At 44.1% G+C, this 15,735-nt stretch overlaps 1 protein-coding gene across 3 annotated transcripts in view; it reads right to left on the bottom strand.

Moving 5' to 3' along the window:
• CPNE7 (copine 7) overlaps window positions 1–15,735 on the bottom strand; it is a 1,149,025-nt gene that overhangs the window by 70,969 nt on the left and 1,062,321 nt on the right. For all 3 annotated transcript variants that reach the window (XM_069635582.1, XM_069635584.1, XM_069635583.1), the window contains one exon: window positions 12,000–12,051. In XM_069635582.1, coding sequence (XP_069491683.1) covers window positions 12,000–12,051 — 52 coding nt within the window. The remainder of the gene's footprint in view (window positions 1–11,999; window positions 12,052–15,735) is intronic.

Consider the following 15,735-nt stretch of genomic DNA (forward strand, 5'->3'; position numbering starts at 1 on the left):
TACTTTTTATTGGGAGTGCAGCTTGCTATGCTCGTACCGCAAGCGGTGTTCCCAATTAAAATGAAACCCCTTCTGTCATGATTACCGCCATACAAATTATTAAATATGTGGTGTGCGTTATTGAAAGGCATGAAAGCTTTTCTCAAGGCTTTTACGCCTTTCAATCACATTACGCCATTATAGAACATGAGCTCCTACGTGTTGTGTTTGATGAAAGAGTACTCACCCGCAGGTATACAACACTCCTTTATGGATATTAAAAGTTTTAGTATCTGACAGATCTTCGACTTCTTAACATGGACTGCTGTTTACAACACCCTTTCTCATGCATCCTGCCACGCACTGTGGTAAAAGTTATTTTATCAAAGATATTGGAGAAAATGCTGCAAACTCACAGTCACACCCTCCAATCAACATTGTTAGGATACACTCATGTTGGCAGAAGATGTACAGAGAATTCCTGATCAAAATGCCAAATGTTAAATTTGTTGAAGGTGTGCCACCCACTTTTAATGTTGATAGTCTTTTCCCCCACGCACCCTGTAAACCTGGTACTAGTAGATGACCTGACAGGGGAGGCTTGTGATAACCCAGAAATTGAAACAGTGTTCACACAATACGTTCACTATATAAATATGTTCATGTTCTATGCATCACAAAACCTATTTCTCTACATCAATGAACCTTAACGCCTCATAAATCGTATTATTTCAGAACACCCATGATAAATTACATATCATTGCACTGGGTAGGTAGATGAACCTTCTTTTTAGAAACGTTTGAGGATGCCACGATGATGCCCTATGGCTATCCTTTGGTTGATTTAAAAGCAAATACTAGACAGAATTATAGGCTGCGAAATTGGCTTTACATTCCCCAACTTCTGGCGGTATACATCGTGAAAAAACAAGGGGTTGGGTGAAAATAGAGACCACAAAACACGTATGCATCAATCATGAGTGACACTTTCCCTTTTCTATCATGGCAGGGCTTCTGCAGAGAAACCTAGGTGTTTTAAGCCTCCTGGTCACAGCGTCTCCACAGCAGAGAAAAGTTCTCCTCGGTTCCAGCCTCTGGTGACTGAGTGAACCCCACTGCTGAGATCTCCTCAATATCCTTAAAGGCAATATGCCTCTGTCCTCTGAACAGTTACAGACTTTCTAAAGGAAATGAGAGGTAATCAAGAAACTCAGCAATAAAAGAGCCACTATCAAATCCAAGACCTGCTTAGACAGGTAGTCTGCTGGGTATTGTTATTCCACTAATCACTGTTCATTCAACAAACTGTTAATGGAGCATGCAGGGAAGCAATACCTGGCCCCCAGACATCAGCTGGAAAGTCTTCTCCCTTCAACCCCTGAAGATGATCGTGAACTACTAGATACCACTTAGAGGTTCAGATGGCACCTGTCCTCAATTGCCAATATGTGCCCCAACATGAGACGCTGACTCTTCATAACACTGTCCTACAGCACTATCTGTCCTATGCCCGCCAGGGTGAGCATGGACAAATGACCCTGACTCGTCTCCACCCTGAGATTGAAAATCCCCCCCACAACCCCTGGACCACCACCGCCTACAAACATTGATGCACATGCTTGTGAGGTGCAATACCATATCAATCCCCATTATTAAAATAATGCTGAACTACTGTTGTCCCTGGTTGGGGGTGCAAAAGGATTGGCTCCATGCACTGACAAAGAGCTTGTGTAGCAAGGACAGACTGTACAGGCATCCCACCTCTTTTGATTTAGCGTGGGACTTGACATAGAGCCATGCCTTACCAAGATATAAACCCCCTAGAGGTTAAGACTTGTTTATGAAGGCTGCTGCTGAACTCAATGTGCCCTCCACAGCGGTGGCTAATGTCACCAACCAGGAACACATGGACAATTTAAAACTGGACTTGCTAACTCTGCATAACTCTGCATACCTCTGCATACATACGTCAGAGGATCTACACTTCATTGTTCTATCTTCAAATCTCTCCCTTGGAAGATGATCTGAGTGTTCTAGCACCTGTGAATAAAAAACACGTTTTACTTACCCTTATGATGCAGATACATATGATGTACACTTCACCATTCTATCCTCAAATGTTTTGCTTGGAAGTTGACCAGAGTGGTCTAGGGCCGACATAGAAAAAGAAGGTTTGGCATTTCCGGCTCGATGGCGATATGATGCAGATGTCTGTACTTGTGACTAATAAAGAAAGATCTTCACTGACTGCTGCAAAAAAGTGTTTTCACCATGTATCCTTATATTTATATGTGTATTCAAATATATTTATTTCTGTAAATATTTCTGTTGAGTTGGGATAAGCAAAGTGATCACCACCTGTGAGCTCTCCCATTTTAGAAATGTACTATCATATTATGTGTCAAAGTTCCTGTGTGTGTGTGTGTAATAGAGATGAACATTGGTGAAAGGTTGTAAAGATGTTAGGCTGCAATAAAATGTTTCCAGAATGTATCCTGATATGTATATGCACATGAAATATTGATTGTTTCTATAAATAGGTTTGTCGATTTGGAATAAGCAAAGTGATCACCATCTTTGACCTCTCCCATTTTGCAAATGTAATATCATATTATGTGGAATAAAGAATGATCAACACAAGTGCCTGAGTGAATTCTGAAACTCTGCCCTGATCAAATAAAATGTTCATTTTTAACCCATGAATATACACTGCACTAAACCTTTTTAATAAATATTTCCATGTAAAAGTGTCTGTCCCCATGTGGTAAAGCGTGATGAACACTGATGATTGCTCAAGCTTTAAAACTGTGCTGTTTCCATTATGCATCCTTCCTTGGATACAAAACCATTATATTAAAAAAGACACTCACAAGGGGGCTTGTTTTGTATTATATAGTTGTATTATTTTTTTAAAGCAAATAAAAACTGTTAAAACCTTTAGGGGGCTACAGCTTTTTTTCTTAACAGCCATCTTTTGAGCTGCTTCAAACATATTTGAACAGATTTGATGTCTGATTCTCTTATTAAAAAAAAGGGCAATGCCCTTTCTCTTCTTTTCTTCAACATGCACAGGCATTTCCTAGGCAGATTGGTCCATTTGGCTATTCCCTCCTCCTCTCCCCACTTACCAGATTATTCATCTCTGCCCGGGCATGTCTCCCACCCTGGATGCTGATTGGCAAGGTAGCACTCACCTTTGTCCTGCCTACCAAAGCATTGGGGAGGAGGAGGGGTGCCACCATGATATCGGGGGCCAGCATGACCCTGATAAAAGGTGTGTGGCTCGACTTTGATTTGATAACAGGGGTGTAACACAACTTTGATCACGTCCTTCAAAAAACAAAATGACCCTGAAGAAAGGCCGGACTAATCAGACCAAAAGTGGGCTTTTGATGGAAGGCGTCCCTCCACACTACTGATGTACACCTCCTGGCTAAGTGCATCAATGGGAGATGTACAGGTGAGCTTCAAATAGATGTATCGATCAGTAATGAGTTCCAACTGCTCCTTGCTGTGCCAATCCACAGGCAATTGGTATGGCACACCGCCCGTCTCACTCCTCCTGCCATTTTATAGATGCAGAAACAGATATAACCGACATTGCAGTGCCAGTAGTCAACCCCACCTTCTACTGATGCATAAAAAGGGCCATCTCTAATACTGGCATTAGAACCTAAGGGTGTCATGTCACATCCTGATCCCATGCTCCAAAGAGGAACACAGCAGGGTAAGGGACATGCTGAGACACAGCAGAGACTATCAGCATCGCAGGGCCATGATGCAGTGTTTCTGCCACAATACTTGTATATAAAGATAGCAGCGAACAGGGCAGGAAGGCAAACACATTGACTGCTCACCTTTTCCTTGTTGCTGTGCCGCATTTGCCACTACATTGATAAAGAAAGAATGGTACAGAGCCATGACCTTATTGCTGCCATGCACACCCAGGCTGTGGCAGATCTGCAAGGCTGGCTACCATGAATTGCTGTGGCTGTCATTACGCACCTCTAGGCACTACCCTCTGATACTGTTGGCCATCTTCAGCTTCAGCCACCACCCACTGCAACTTCCGCCGAGCAGCCCTAGCTGCTGCTATTGACTCACACCACCACATACAGGTTCCTGTCCCTGCCACCAGATCATCATCAAATCGCCATTCCCGGCCACAAGGTACCCTTCACAGTTGACGCATGCCCTCGGCCTACTACACAGTATTCTTACTGCCAGATTCAGAAACCCGAATGCAAAAGCCTTCTACCACTCAACCCACTCCAAATATGCACTCAGGGCCTCATCACGAGTTGGGCGGTACCCCTTAAATGCAGCGGGGGGTAAATGCGCCAACTTAATGCCCATTTTCTGGCTCAATTAGCGCGGAGCATTAGCGCACGCTAATTGCGCCAAAAATGCCCCATTGGGTCCAATGGGGAATACCCATTACCGCCCAACCCTTGATACGGTGCTAACAGCGACAGACCAGTTGGTGGTAACGCTATTAGCCTGGCCGGTTTCCTGGTGGTAATATCGCCGGGATACCGCTCAACTCGTGATGAGGCCCTCAGCATTGCTACGTAATCTGTTTTTACTGCAGAAAACCCTAGATTTTGCACTGTCTCCTAAATCTCCATGGATGAGCATCAAAACTCTGACAAAAATATACCGCCTATGATTTATGAAGAGGCAGAGGCAGATGACCACAGAGCAACCCCAGACCATTGTGCACTGTTATCTGCTGCTTTTGTATGTCCATGTAGAGCTGAGGTGCTTTCACAGCCAATGTGCCAACATGTGCCAGACGGTTGCCAGACATTTCGTCGAAAAAAATTGGTCGACCAGACAAATGGTCGAACCAATTTGGTCGAAAACCAAATGGTCGAAATTTTTTTATTTTTTATTTTAACCCTTTTTTGGGGGGGGGGTCGCCCCCCCAACCCCCTTTTTTTCTCTAAAAACCCCTTTTTTAACTAAACGAAAACCCGCAAAATAAATATATAAATAAAAAAAAATTCGACCATTTGGTTTTCGACCAAATTGCGTCGACCAAATTGCAGTCGACCAGTTTTTTTTCGACGAGTTGACTGGACACCGTGCCAGACTCCAAGCCAAGTGAGAAGGGTTAACTGCAGGTGCTAGGGGAGTTGCTACGACCAAAAGAAAAAGGAGGGATTGAGGTAGAAAGGATGAGCATGTATGATGGTGAAAGTGGGAGCGCCAAATGGAATGGGGTAAATAGGAGAGCCTAGGAAACATTGTTTCATAGGAAAGAGAAGGGGGCCAGAACAAATTCTCAAGGAGAGAGGAAGGGTTGCGTGTCAACATGCCCCATTTCACTCAGGAGGTGCTCTTTAGGTCCCTCTTGGATTTGCATTCTTGATCTACAAAGTGAATAGTAAAACTGCAAAACTGCATGTCCCACAATGCATGTATGACAAGGGGAAAGGGCAAGCAAATGGAGGAAGCAGGAGGATAAAGAAGGGGGATTTAAAGGGTATAATCAATGGTTTGTGGAGTCTATGAACAATTAAGGTAGAGGTGAATGAGGCAGGTTGATTTTTAGGTGAGCTGGAGGAACACTTTATTAAGGACCTTGAAGTCATTAAATCCTTAGTGTGTGGGTTAGGAAGGGGTACAGAAGGATATCCAGAGTGGGGTCTGTGCATGAGTGGCAGGAATCTCAGGGTTTTTGATGTACGGAGCTAGGCAGCTCTGCACTCATGTAGCTCCCCACAAACAAACCAAATGTCACCCCTGTGGCTGTGTACTACCCAAGTCTCACATCGCACACAAATGCTTCCAGCCATTGCTCATCTTAAAAACATAAAACAAGCCCCTAGAATCTGTCACGGAGGTGCGGCGTGGGAATCAAGACGGTGCAGTTTGTTATACCTTTGAAAAACAGGCATTACCAGCCACCATTTTGCACCAACCAACTGGCTTCTTCCAATCCCTACCACATATTGAGAACACCTGTCACAGTCCTAAGGCACCCACCTTAATTTGCCCCAAATATAATTAAAGGAAAACACTGGACACAGTGTGAAGGCAGCTAGCGGAGCCATAATCAGCCTGTGATAATATTTCTTTGGCGGCCCTTGATGCCATCTTAGGAGAACCACCCGCCATTTATCCTTGACTAGAGAATGAGGGGGAAAACTGGCCGCCATCTTCTGGGATCAACCAACCACCTTCCTTTCACTACTACTAAATAAAAATGTTTAACCATCTGAGAGCAATATGCAATTAAACACAAAACGGCACACTTAAAGGCCTCATTACTGTCGAGAGGCAGATGTACACGTCATCTATAGTGCCCGCCCCCTCACCTCTGCCATATTGGAAGCACAACAAGAATACACTGTGCGTGACAGCAGGTATCATCCCAATACTGCATCAAAGATATGAGAGACGTTATGTGCTAAGACAACCGTATCAAATGTACCCTCGAGTTGACGTGGTAGAAGGAGGTCTTCCAACACCACTGAACATAGAAGAGCTAAAAGTGAAGTCTGACAACAACAAAGTGATGTCATGAAGAAAAGAAACAAGTATGTACTGAAACGATATATGAATACTTAAAGAATGAAGATGAAGTAACAAAGTAAACATATGTACGAATACGAAGAAATCATATATTCTGAGAAGATAAGTAGATGTATATCAGTAGATGTATATAAGCAGAAATGCTAGGTGTATGAAAAATACAGAAGCTTGCTGCAGTAGAAAATATAACACAGGTAAAAGAGCTATGATGAGAAAAGGGACGCTGACGCTGTGTAAATAGTGAGCGTGAAGCCTAAAGGAAAGAGACCAAGGCTGCAGAGCTGACAGGCACTGGAACACAGATCTATGCAAGAACAAAGAATATTTGCTTGGTTTAGGATCAAAGGTGCCGCAGCAACAAGCAACTGCAAGGCACAAAATGAGTCATAGAGGATAAGCTACATACGCACAACATAGTTCTCTTAGATTAAGCAAAGGAGTGAACATTTGCAAGTGCCAACTATTATACAAGTAAAGTCATGGAAAGTATATGCAAGATGAAACAACCAAGTCTCCAGAAGCCAAGAGGGGTAATAACACCCAGTATAATTAAGCCAAATAGCACTAAATAGAAGGACAGGATGAACAAAAATCATGGTCTCCTCACACAGGGTGCAAGACCAGGAAACAAGGCATATTCATAAAGCGCCAGACGAAGATAGCAATGTTCCTTCACTCCCTTTAATGTTCTGAGGAAGAGAAAAGTCAGCAAGTTCAACTACAAAGAAGAAGCCTTGGCTTAGGGCCTAGCTGATGAGAGATGGTAGGCTTTTTTGAGCAAGTGGGCAGTTTTCGGACGCTGTTCCCCCCACCTGGGTTTCGTTTTGCTTATTTACTACTAACAAGTCGAATGTCCAAGGATAGAAGAGAATACCAACCAATCATGAGGGCCTATGTAATGATGGCCTATACATTGCTGCAGAAGCCAACCAGCTGCTGTTATTCTGCTGTTATCTGTACTATACCTAGTTAGAGGTAGTTCAAGGCCTGCCTACCAGATAAGGGCCAGCCAAAGATGTTACTAACACCTAAACAAACTATAGGTATAAACGTTCCCTTAATCAATCCATCCATTCGATAGGTTTTTACTGTTTGCCATGTAGGATGTCATCATAGCTGGTGTACATTGAGGAATAAACCCTTTTTGTAATGGAATTGTATTCGAGAGTGTGTGAGCTACAATCTGTTTGTTCACCAGGTTTCCCTATTTTATTGAGCTGATAATAAAGTAGCATTTTGCCATATTCCTTGAATCTGTCCGGTTATTTGGGCCCGAGATCATTTATTGGTAATCCCATCTGGCCCTTGGAATGCTCCAGCTGCTACTGCACATTACAATGTCTGTGATAAAACAGCAGGAAATCGCATGTCTGGTAAGTGGCACGAAAGCATCAGGTAAGCACGTGGCACGAGAAAGTACAGCATGACTCTGAGTCATGCAGACCCTTCAATCACTCCCCGTTTTTGACTCCCATAGGTCTCCATGGGGAAATGATGATAAACCACACATGGAATTACCGCATGTGGTAATATTGCATCCAGTACTGCTCTTGTATGAAGGGCATTTCCTCCACACAGAAGCAGCTGGTTTGCAAGAGTTTTGGAATATCTTTATTCCAAAATACTGGATATTTCGACACTAACCCCAAACTCATACTGAAGAACCTTAGTTAGCAATGAAACATGTCAGAACCTAGCAACCCATCTTTCCCAGATGCACTCCCAGTCATGCCACCAGATCCCCCAGCAGAAAATCCAAACATGCTAAGCCCATGCGGGGCAAACTAGAAAACCTTTGTGAAGTGCTGGACACCCCAAATGTTATAAATACACCACAATTCTGCACCTCTCAGGAGGCCTGTTTTTATGATGCCAGCATTTATGTCATTGTCCCCAGCACCCTATGTGACGGATTTGCGAGCACCGCTTACTGTCATCTACTAAACTCAAGTGAGCTCTGCTTATGAATGCCTCATCTTCTGAGATGGATGCCAAGTCCAGCTAAACGAGTGGCGGTATTCAGGGCATGTCTACGAAATGTAAGGCACACAAAGAAGAAGGCATTGGCAACTAATAAAACCAATCTTGCCACCCTGCACAACTTTATCGCCACATTTTGCCCACCCCTATAATAATCCTTTAAGATTTCTGCATTGCAGCACATAGTCAAGTGCTACCCTGTCACAGCAATGACAAGTAACCCTGAGCAGATGTCACTAAAGCACTACACAGTCAATTGGGTCACACAAGTGGCACATTCCAATAGTGACCTGACCCACCCTTGAGCCGACTACCACATGGCTAATGACCACAACCGAGAATGCAACCTCACCCCATGGCCACAAACCTGCTCTCTACTACAGGACCCTGTTACAATGATGTGTGATACTACCTGCTACGCTCGCGACCAGCAATTAAGACTGTGTGGCAAAATGTGTCACTGTGCATCTATTTGTCATTCCTCAGCATCCTTACCATCACCACACATGATGCCCACAAAAAGTCGGATACTATGTGAGGAAGATTCTTCAGATTAGGTACTCCTGACGCAACCGAACACGTAACCTTCTCCCAACAAAAGAGCAAAATAACACAACCATATCTGATAACAACGGGTTTGTCCGAGGGATCCCTTAGCCAATGCCTCCATAACTATACAACATCGGACCAGCAATGTCTCCATCCACACAACCGCAGCAAGAGGAAAAATAGATGTGGGAGCATCAGTGACCATCATGCCATGTACCAGATAACACACTATATAGCCGATGCCGCTACTGCATAAACATGATATTTACATTCACAACTCTGGCAGCAGAGCACCCATGAACAACACCCCATGCCACAGATGCCAGATGTATGCCACTGTACAGGGTCAAGAGACCACCCTAAGCAACAAACTGCCGATGGATAACAACTAATATTTGTCTTCAACTCTATCTCTCAGTCTCTGAAGCACTCTTCCGCTTGTTGTAGATGCAGGCAAGCTGAGGCGGGCCTGGTACACGTGTTATGGAGCTGCCCTGTGGCGAAGAAGTTCTGGGGGGCAATGTATAATAAATTGGATAAATTGAACTTTGAGAACTACTCATATCTGCCCCGGTTATGCCTTTTGGGAATGAACAGGATCAAGGGTTCAAAAACATGTGGTGAAATTTGTAGACCTGGCATTTGTGCTGGAAAAAACATAGGAGAATGGAAAGATGAGAAGGGCCCAAGTTGTGACAGGTGGTTGGCGGATCTCATGAGGTGGTCCTTAGTGGAAACAGTGGTTTGGTTAAAGGCCTGGGAGAGGGAACAGAGGGGGCTGACAATGTCCTATTTGTCTGGAACCTGTTGACACAGTCGCTGTGCTACTTTTCATTCATGCCAGAGCCAATTTTATGCCCCAGTCCAACCGTGCTTGGTGACCATCATGTTCCAGCTCTACCCGGAGCAGAGGGTGGCCCACAGTCACAAATCAATGCCATGCAATTCACAATTCAACGTTGCCACCATGCCCTCAGCCACTAGACCATGGCAAGAGCTGAGCATGGACTTCTGTAACTTACTCACTGGTGAACACATCCTCATCATCTCCTTACCATCATGGGTGACTGTTTCATGTGTCCACTGCTCCACCATCCCTCTTCCACCACAGTCAGCACCGACAGAAACACTCATCTATAACTTCGCATCACTGAGAACAACCTGAGAGATCACCTCCAACAACAAATAACTATTCCAAAGCCACCAGTTCCACCTTTGCAAATCATGTGGTTTTGAGACAAGGCAAAGTCACACACTAATGGCCCCGTGCCAATGGCGAAGTTGAACGCTTCATGCAAAAACTCAAAAGGCATTATACATTGCGCTCACTGAAGCACTCTTGCTAACCCCACGCATCGCACAGTGCCACTGTGCATATTGCAATATTCCACACCCAACTGCAGGAGTGCCTTCCTCCTGCATAGTATCTCAATAGGCAATTCACACAATACTACAACACTCGAAACCATCACACAATCATCATCAGTCGCAACAGCAGCACAACACGAACACGAACCACAGCACACAGATGAAAAGGACAGGCCAACACTTCAACCAGCAATACTGTTCATCAATGTAACACAACACCTTGCAACAAACTTGCACTCCAGTCCCCCACACATGCATGACTGGTACACACATGAAGGGAACAACGGTGCTACGAACAGGAGCATAACGATTAACAACATGCACCGCATCATTGTTTAGACATATTCTGATAATCTTAACACCAGCCCCCCCTGCACAGACACCCACCACCATATAATCTGCTTCCTTTGCCTCTCCCAAGGACCGGGGGCGCCATTAGCTATGCATCCGCACCAATGATGACAGCACCTGCCAATGCAATGCAACAAACTAACCCCAAGTATCCTCCATGACCAAGCGCCTCCTCTCTCAAAACATCCCAAGACTACCTAACCTAAATACTACCACAATGTCCTCACACCAGTCTAGGAGGAATGGAATAAGCCATCATGCAAGAGGCGAGAGTATAACCATGAAGGGGACACGATAACCTGTTTCTGCCACCATACTGCACATAAATAAAAGGGCTAGAAAGAGGACCAGTGGGAAGCGCACAGAACATCTGCACGTGTTTTTTGGGCACTGGCACTTATTTTTTTACAAATTAAGCACTGCGTTTGGCTATGAATTCTGTATTACTACATTGTAGGGAGATGTGTGCTCTTCAAACAGCTGGCGTCGCTAGGGGACCAGCAGACATGGAGAAGGAGGAGTCGGAAAAGAACTGCTAACTCTGGTCTTATTAACAAAACGCGAGATTCAGAGGTAGGTGAGTGAGTGTGAAGGTCTCCCTTATGAACAATTTATGGCAAACCTAGCGGGTAGCACAAAAATACTCCATATTTACGGCATGCCTTTTCATGAGCTCTAAAAATATTTATATCCTAGACTAAGGGACTTTGACGGAGACATAGAGTCCCTCAACTCCGTATGAAGAAAAAGAAAAAAGGATTTGCTCCACACACACTTAATGCGCCACAAAACCGACGCGAGACGCGCTAGAATATAGAACTTACAGGTGGGATTCAAACCCATAACAATATCTTTTGTGGAACCACAGAGAAAGACTAACTTGCGGAAGAAAAAGACATGCCCTGATTTCAAAAAGGCACATGTACGTTCCGAAACATGTGTAATGACAAAGGACCAACAATAAAGAATTCAAGAACACCCAATTTGAGCATTGATCTATGAGCAATCGATTTAATAGTTCAACACTTTTGTGGCGCATTAAGTCTGTGTGGAGGAAACCCTGTTTTCTAAAAATATATCTATTTTTTTAATAGCCAACGCTGATAATGGATGCTTTTGAATTTCTAAATGTTGGCATGGCAGCACTTTGAAGAGGCCTTGCAACCACAGCGGTGCCCAACGTAAATAGAAATATCAAACAATGTAATGTCTGGCACTGCAAACATACATACCTTCACATTCATCATCGTCGGGGTTGAAATTAATTGCAAAATCATGGGAAACCTGAAAAAAGAAAGCATCGCATTAAATCAGAAGAGCGATGGAAGATGCAAGGTGAATGCATTATTTGTAATTTCGTGTGCGTACCCACAATGCTTTGCTCGCTCGTGTAAAACACAGGATATGTAACTCACCCAAATGAACTCAACGAAAATCTTCAAGTTTAAAAATGCAGGATTAATTAAAGACAAAATCAACGAGAATATTCAATACTATAATTATTTACATATGGGTTTTAGGAAAATAATCTATTTAGATGTTTTTAAAAAATGGTTTCAGGAAAGATAAAGTGTAAAACGGTACATTATTTGATATGAAATAAAAAAAAAATCGGTGATACGATATGCACCATGTATGCTGGCAGCAGTGACGTAATTTAACATGAATGTCAAAGAGGGGCAAAGACGTGTAGGCGCGGTGCATATTACAGCAATGTTGTACTGCTCCAGTCCACGTAGTATAATTGCCCTTGAGCAAAAATGCATTAAAAAGAATCTATTTTTACTAGGGCAATTTTTTCCCAGTGCAAATGTGTTGCAAAATTCCACCTTTACCAATGCACACTTTCTGTACTGTACCCCTCACATAAAGAGTAAGAAATGAATGAATGAATGATGAATGAAATAATGGATGAATGAATGAATGGATTATCTGTGCATATATAGAGGCACCATTAGTCCTTGATATTGCAGAAGCGTAAAGTTCTTGCAAGGATCAGCTATAGCGAAAACTTCTGCTTTCGGGCACACATCGCTGATAACGGTGCGCCAGCCACAGCTTAAAGTGAGGACTCTGGGCTGTTACCAGTCCTGTATGGCACTGGACATGGGGGTTATCACTATTCGCACTCTGGGGCTCCCTCCGTGGTGAGAACAGTGTGAACACTGTTTTTTTTTACAGGAGAGGGCATCCACGAAGTGTACGTGCCCAATCTACCATAAAAAATAAAGAGGTACGCCACCATGGAAAATAGAAAAGGGACTGGGTCTCTTTTCTATTTCTAAGGCTATGGTGAGGGAGATTGGCAGCTTGGAGGAAGAGGCCCTGTGGACGAGCAAGTAAGTTGAGGGGAAGGTGGGGACAGGGGTGCAGGACTCCTTGGGGCGTGGTAGTGGGATAGGGAGGCTGAGGGGGGAAAAAGGGTGACACCCGGGGATGGCGTTCGGGAGCTGGGAGAACACAGGTAGTTACTGACAGATTACATCAACGTTCCTTATTATGGGATTGCATAAGCCAACCGGAGGAGATGCACTCCTAAGCTTCACCTGTTAGGTCACATTTGATGTTCCATTTCTGTGGTCCTCAGAACTCACAGTGATTGTGTGACATCAGAATCATTTACAAGCTTTTGATGTTGGCTTGTTTAGGCAAAAAGCCTCGATGGTGTTGCAGCTGCACCTACTCACTGCTACTTGTGCTCATAAAACCTGGATTCCATTGGTGCTCACTTGAAAATGTTGAGTTTAAAATATAATCCTGGTGATGACATTGAGTTTAAGATATCCTGAAAACATCATCAAGCATAAGATAGGATGGCGTCCAATGTAAAGTAGTATCTTTTGTGCAGCACATGACATAAGCTACACTCCCCCATCAACGGCACATACTCAGAATACTGCAAATCATAAGGAGTTACATGCAGAGGCATAAGGCCAAGGGCAAACCAACGGTGCCAACATAGCAACGTAGCATTTTCTGTTGCCAATGGCAAAAACGCGAAAAACGCCATTTGCGTATTTTTTTTTTCAAGGGCAGGTTGGGGGGGAGTTACCCCACTATCACACTTTATTCGCTCACCATCTGTTCACCTGTCTGTTACCCCCCATATGGGTGGATTAATAGGAATGCCAGAGCTGGTGGTTTTGGTGCCCACATAACTCAATCAGCAAAAAGACTTGGAACGGGGATAATGTGTGAGAGAAGAGTTTGCATCTGAACTATGAAGAATCGGCTGGGGGCCCTCTCTGCCCCCTACTAGCGCTGCTCGAAGCTGTTAAATAGGGACCTGAACACATCCCTGGTTCACCCCCAGAGAGTCTGTGAGACCCGCACCGATTATCGAGCCACTTAAGAGTCCTGAAACACCTCCTTGAACTCAAAGACATGGTCATGACCGACAGAAATATCGTATATTTCCTATTTCTATGGTGAAGCATCCCACTAGAAATGTGATTAATCCTATTTTTAGCTTGGTCGGCCTATTTGATATTACAGTATTTATTCTATTCGTAGAGCAAGCTCAACCAACCGTAGAAACAGAAAAAAAATATATTTATAGCATGGGCGCTCTCTAGTTAAAAAGTACTATTTCTAGCACCAGGTCAATCTGCACTGAAAATGTAAACAGAAATAATTATAGGGCTTTGCACCAAACACTTCCCACACTAGAAATATATACATTCATATATACATATTATTTCCAGCATGGGATGCTGGAACTAAAACTTAAAAAAAAGACAGACAATATAGTGTGGGCAGGCTGCCCACACAATCTCTAAGTATGTTAGTGCGAGTGCTTGTCTACACTGTGAACATTTTTTAGAACAAACCGTGGCTCGCTTCCCTTAAGATGGCGGCCCTGGACATGTTTTAGGGCGCTGGTGGGATGCAGCCTGACCTCCCCTAGTGGGCCCAACTGCTCAAACCTTTCCAGAGGGAACCTTTTGCAAAAGCAGAGGTTTGGTGAAGATAACATACATTTCAGAGTTTTGCCAAATCAGTTTCAGGAAGACGTTCTGCTTCCTAGGAACGTCATGCCTGATTTTCCTCACAGACTGTGAGCAGCAGCGTTACATGTCGCGATTGATGTTGGGTTTGCACTTAGATACCAGTCAGTCAAACGGAATGGCCTTTCAGCCATTCAGGTACATTTTGCATGCTCGGGGTGAGACCCTCCTTCCTCTCGGCAAGCTCTTGCTTCTAAGGATTGCTCTGCTGGGAGGAAAGGAGTTGACCTTCGGGTGACCCCTGGCTAGCCAGCCGATCGATCGGGAGCTGCAGATTGCTGGCCCTGCCTTATGATTTACTTGTACATGTGTGATGGTGTGAGAACTCCCCAGACACTAATGCACTTAGCGTCCATGCTTTCTATGCAACCGGGCACCTGGTTTTCTATTACTCCTAAATCTTCCTTCCTGTATAGGGGGTTACGGTTCTGACCATAAACGTTATGCTCAATACCAGTCGAATACTCTGGTCTGTGCAGGATATGTCACGCATATTTTCTAACTGTGTTGCTGTGCTCTGAAAAATCAGATAGCATGGCAGCATGTCAGCAGGGCAGATACAATTTTGAAGGGGCAGTTCTTTGCATGCGTCCAGCCAATCAATTCCCTCACGGCATAAATGTGCCGGAGGGACCGCCCACCAACTCGATAGCGATGAGGCTGAATTGCTCTGCCATGCATCGCCTTTTAGTTAGAGTCATTTGAACGCTTTATTTTGAAAAACTGAAATTGGAAATACTTTTTATTTTGAGAATTGTGTTTTATTGTGGGGGATTGATTTTACTTGTGTCTTAGTGAGAGCAGGGACTTTATACTTAATTTGACAGCCCTGTATTTCGGCAGGCAAGTCTACCTTCTATTTCCACTAGCGTACGCGTCACTGCGCGTCCGGCCAATGAATTACCTCACGGCATAAATGAGCGATCCCCCGTGCAGCGGACAGGCGCAGCAGGCAGGCGTG

This window comes from Ambystoma mexicanum, chromosome 1q (genome assembly GCF_040938575.1).
Source record: "Ambystoma mexicanum isolate Mex_15411 chromosome 1q, UKY_AmexF1_1, whole genome shotgun sequence".
Classification (NCBI taxonomy): domain Eukaryota; kingdom Metazoa; phylum Chordata; class Amphibia; order Caudata; family Ambystomatidae; genus Ambystoma; species Ambystoma mexicanum.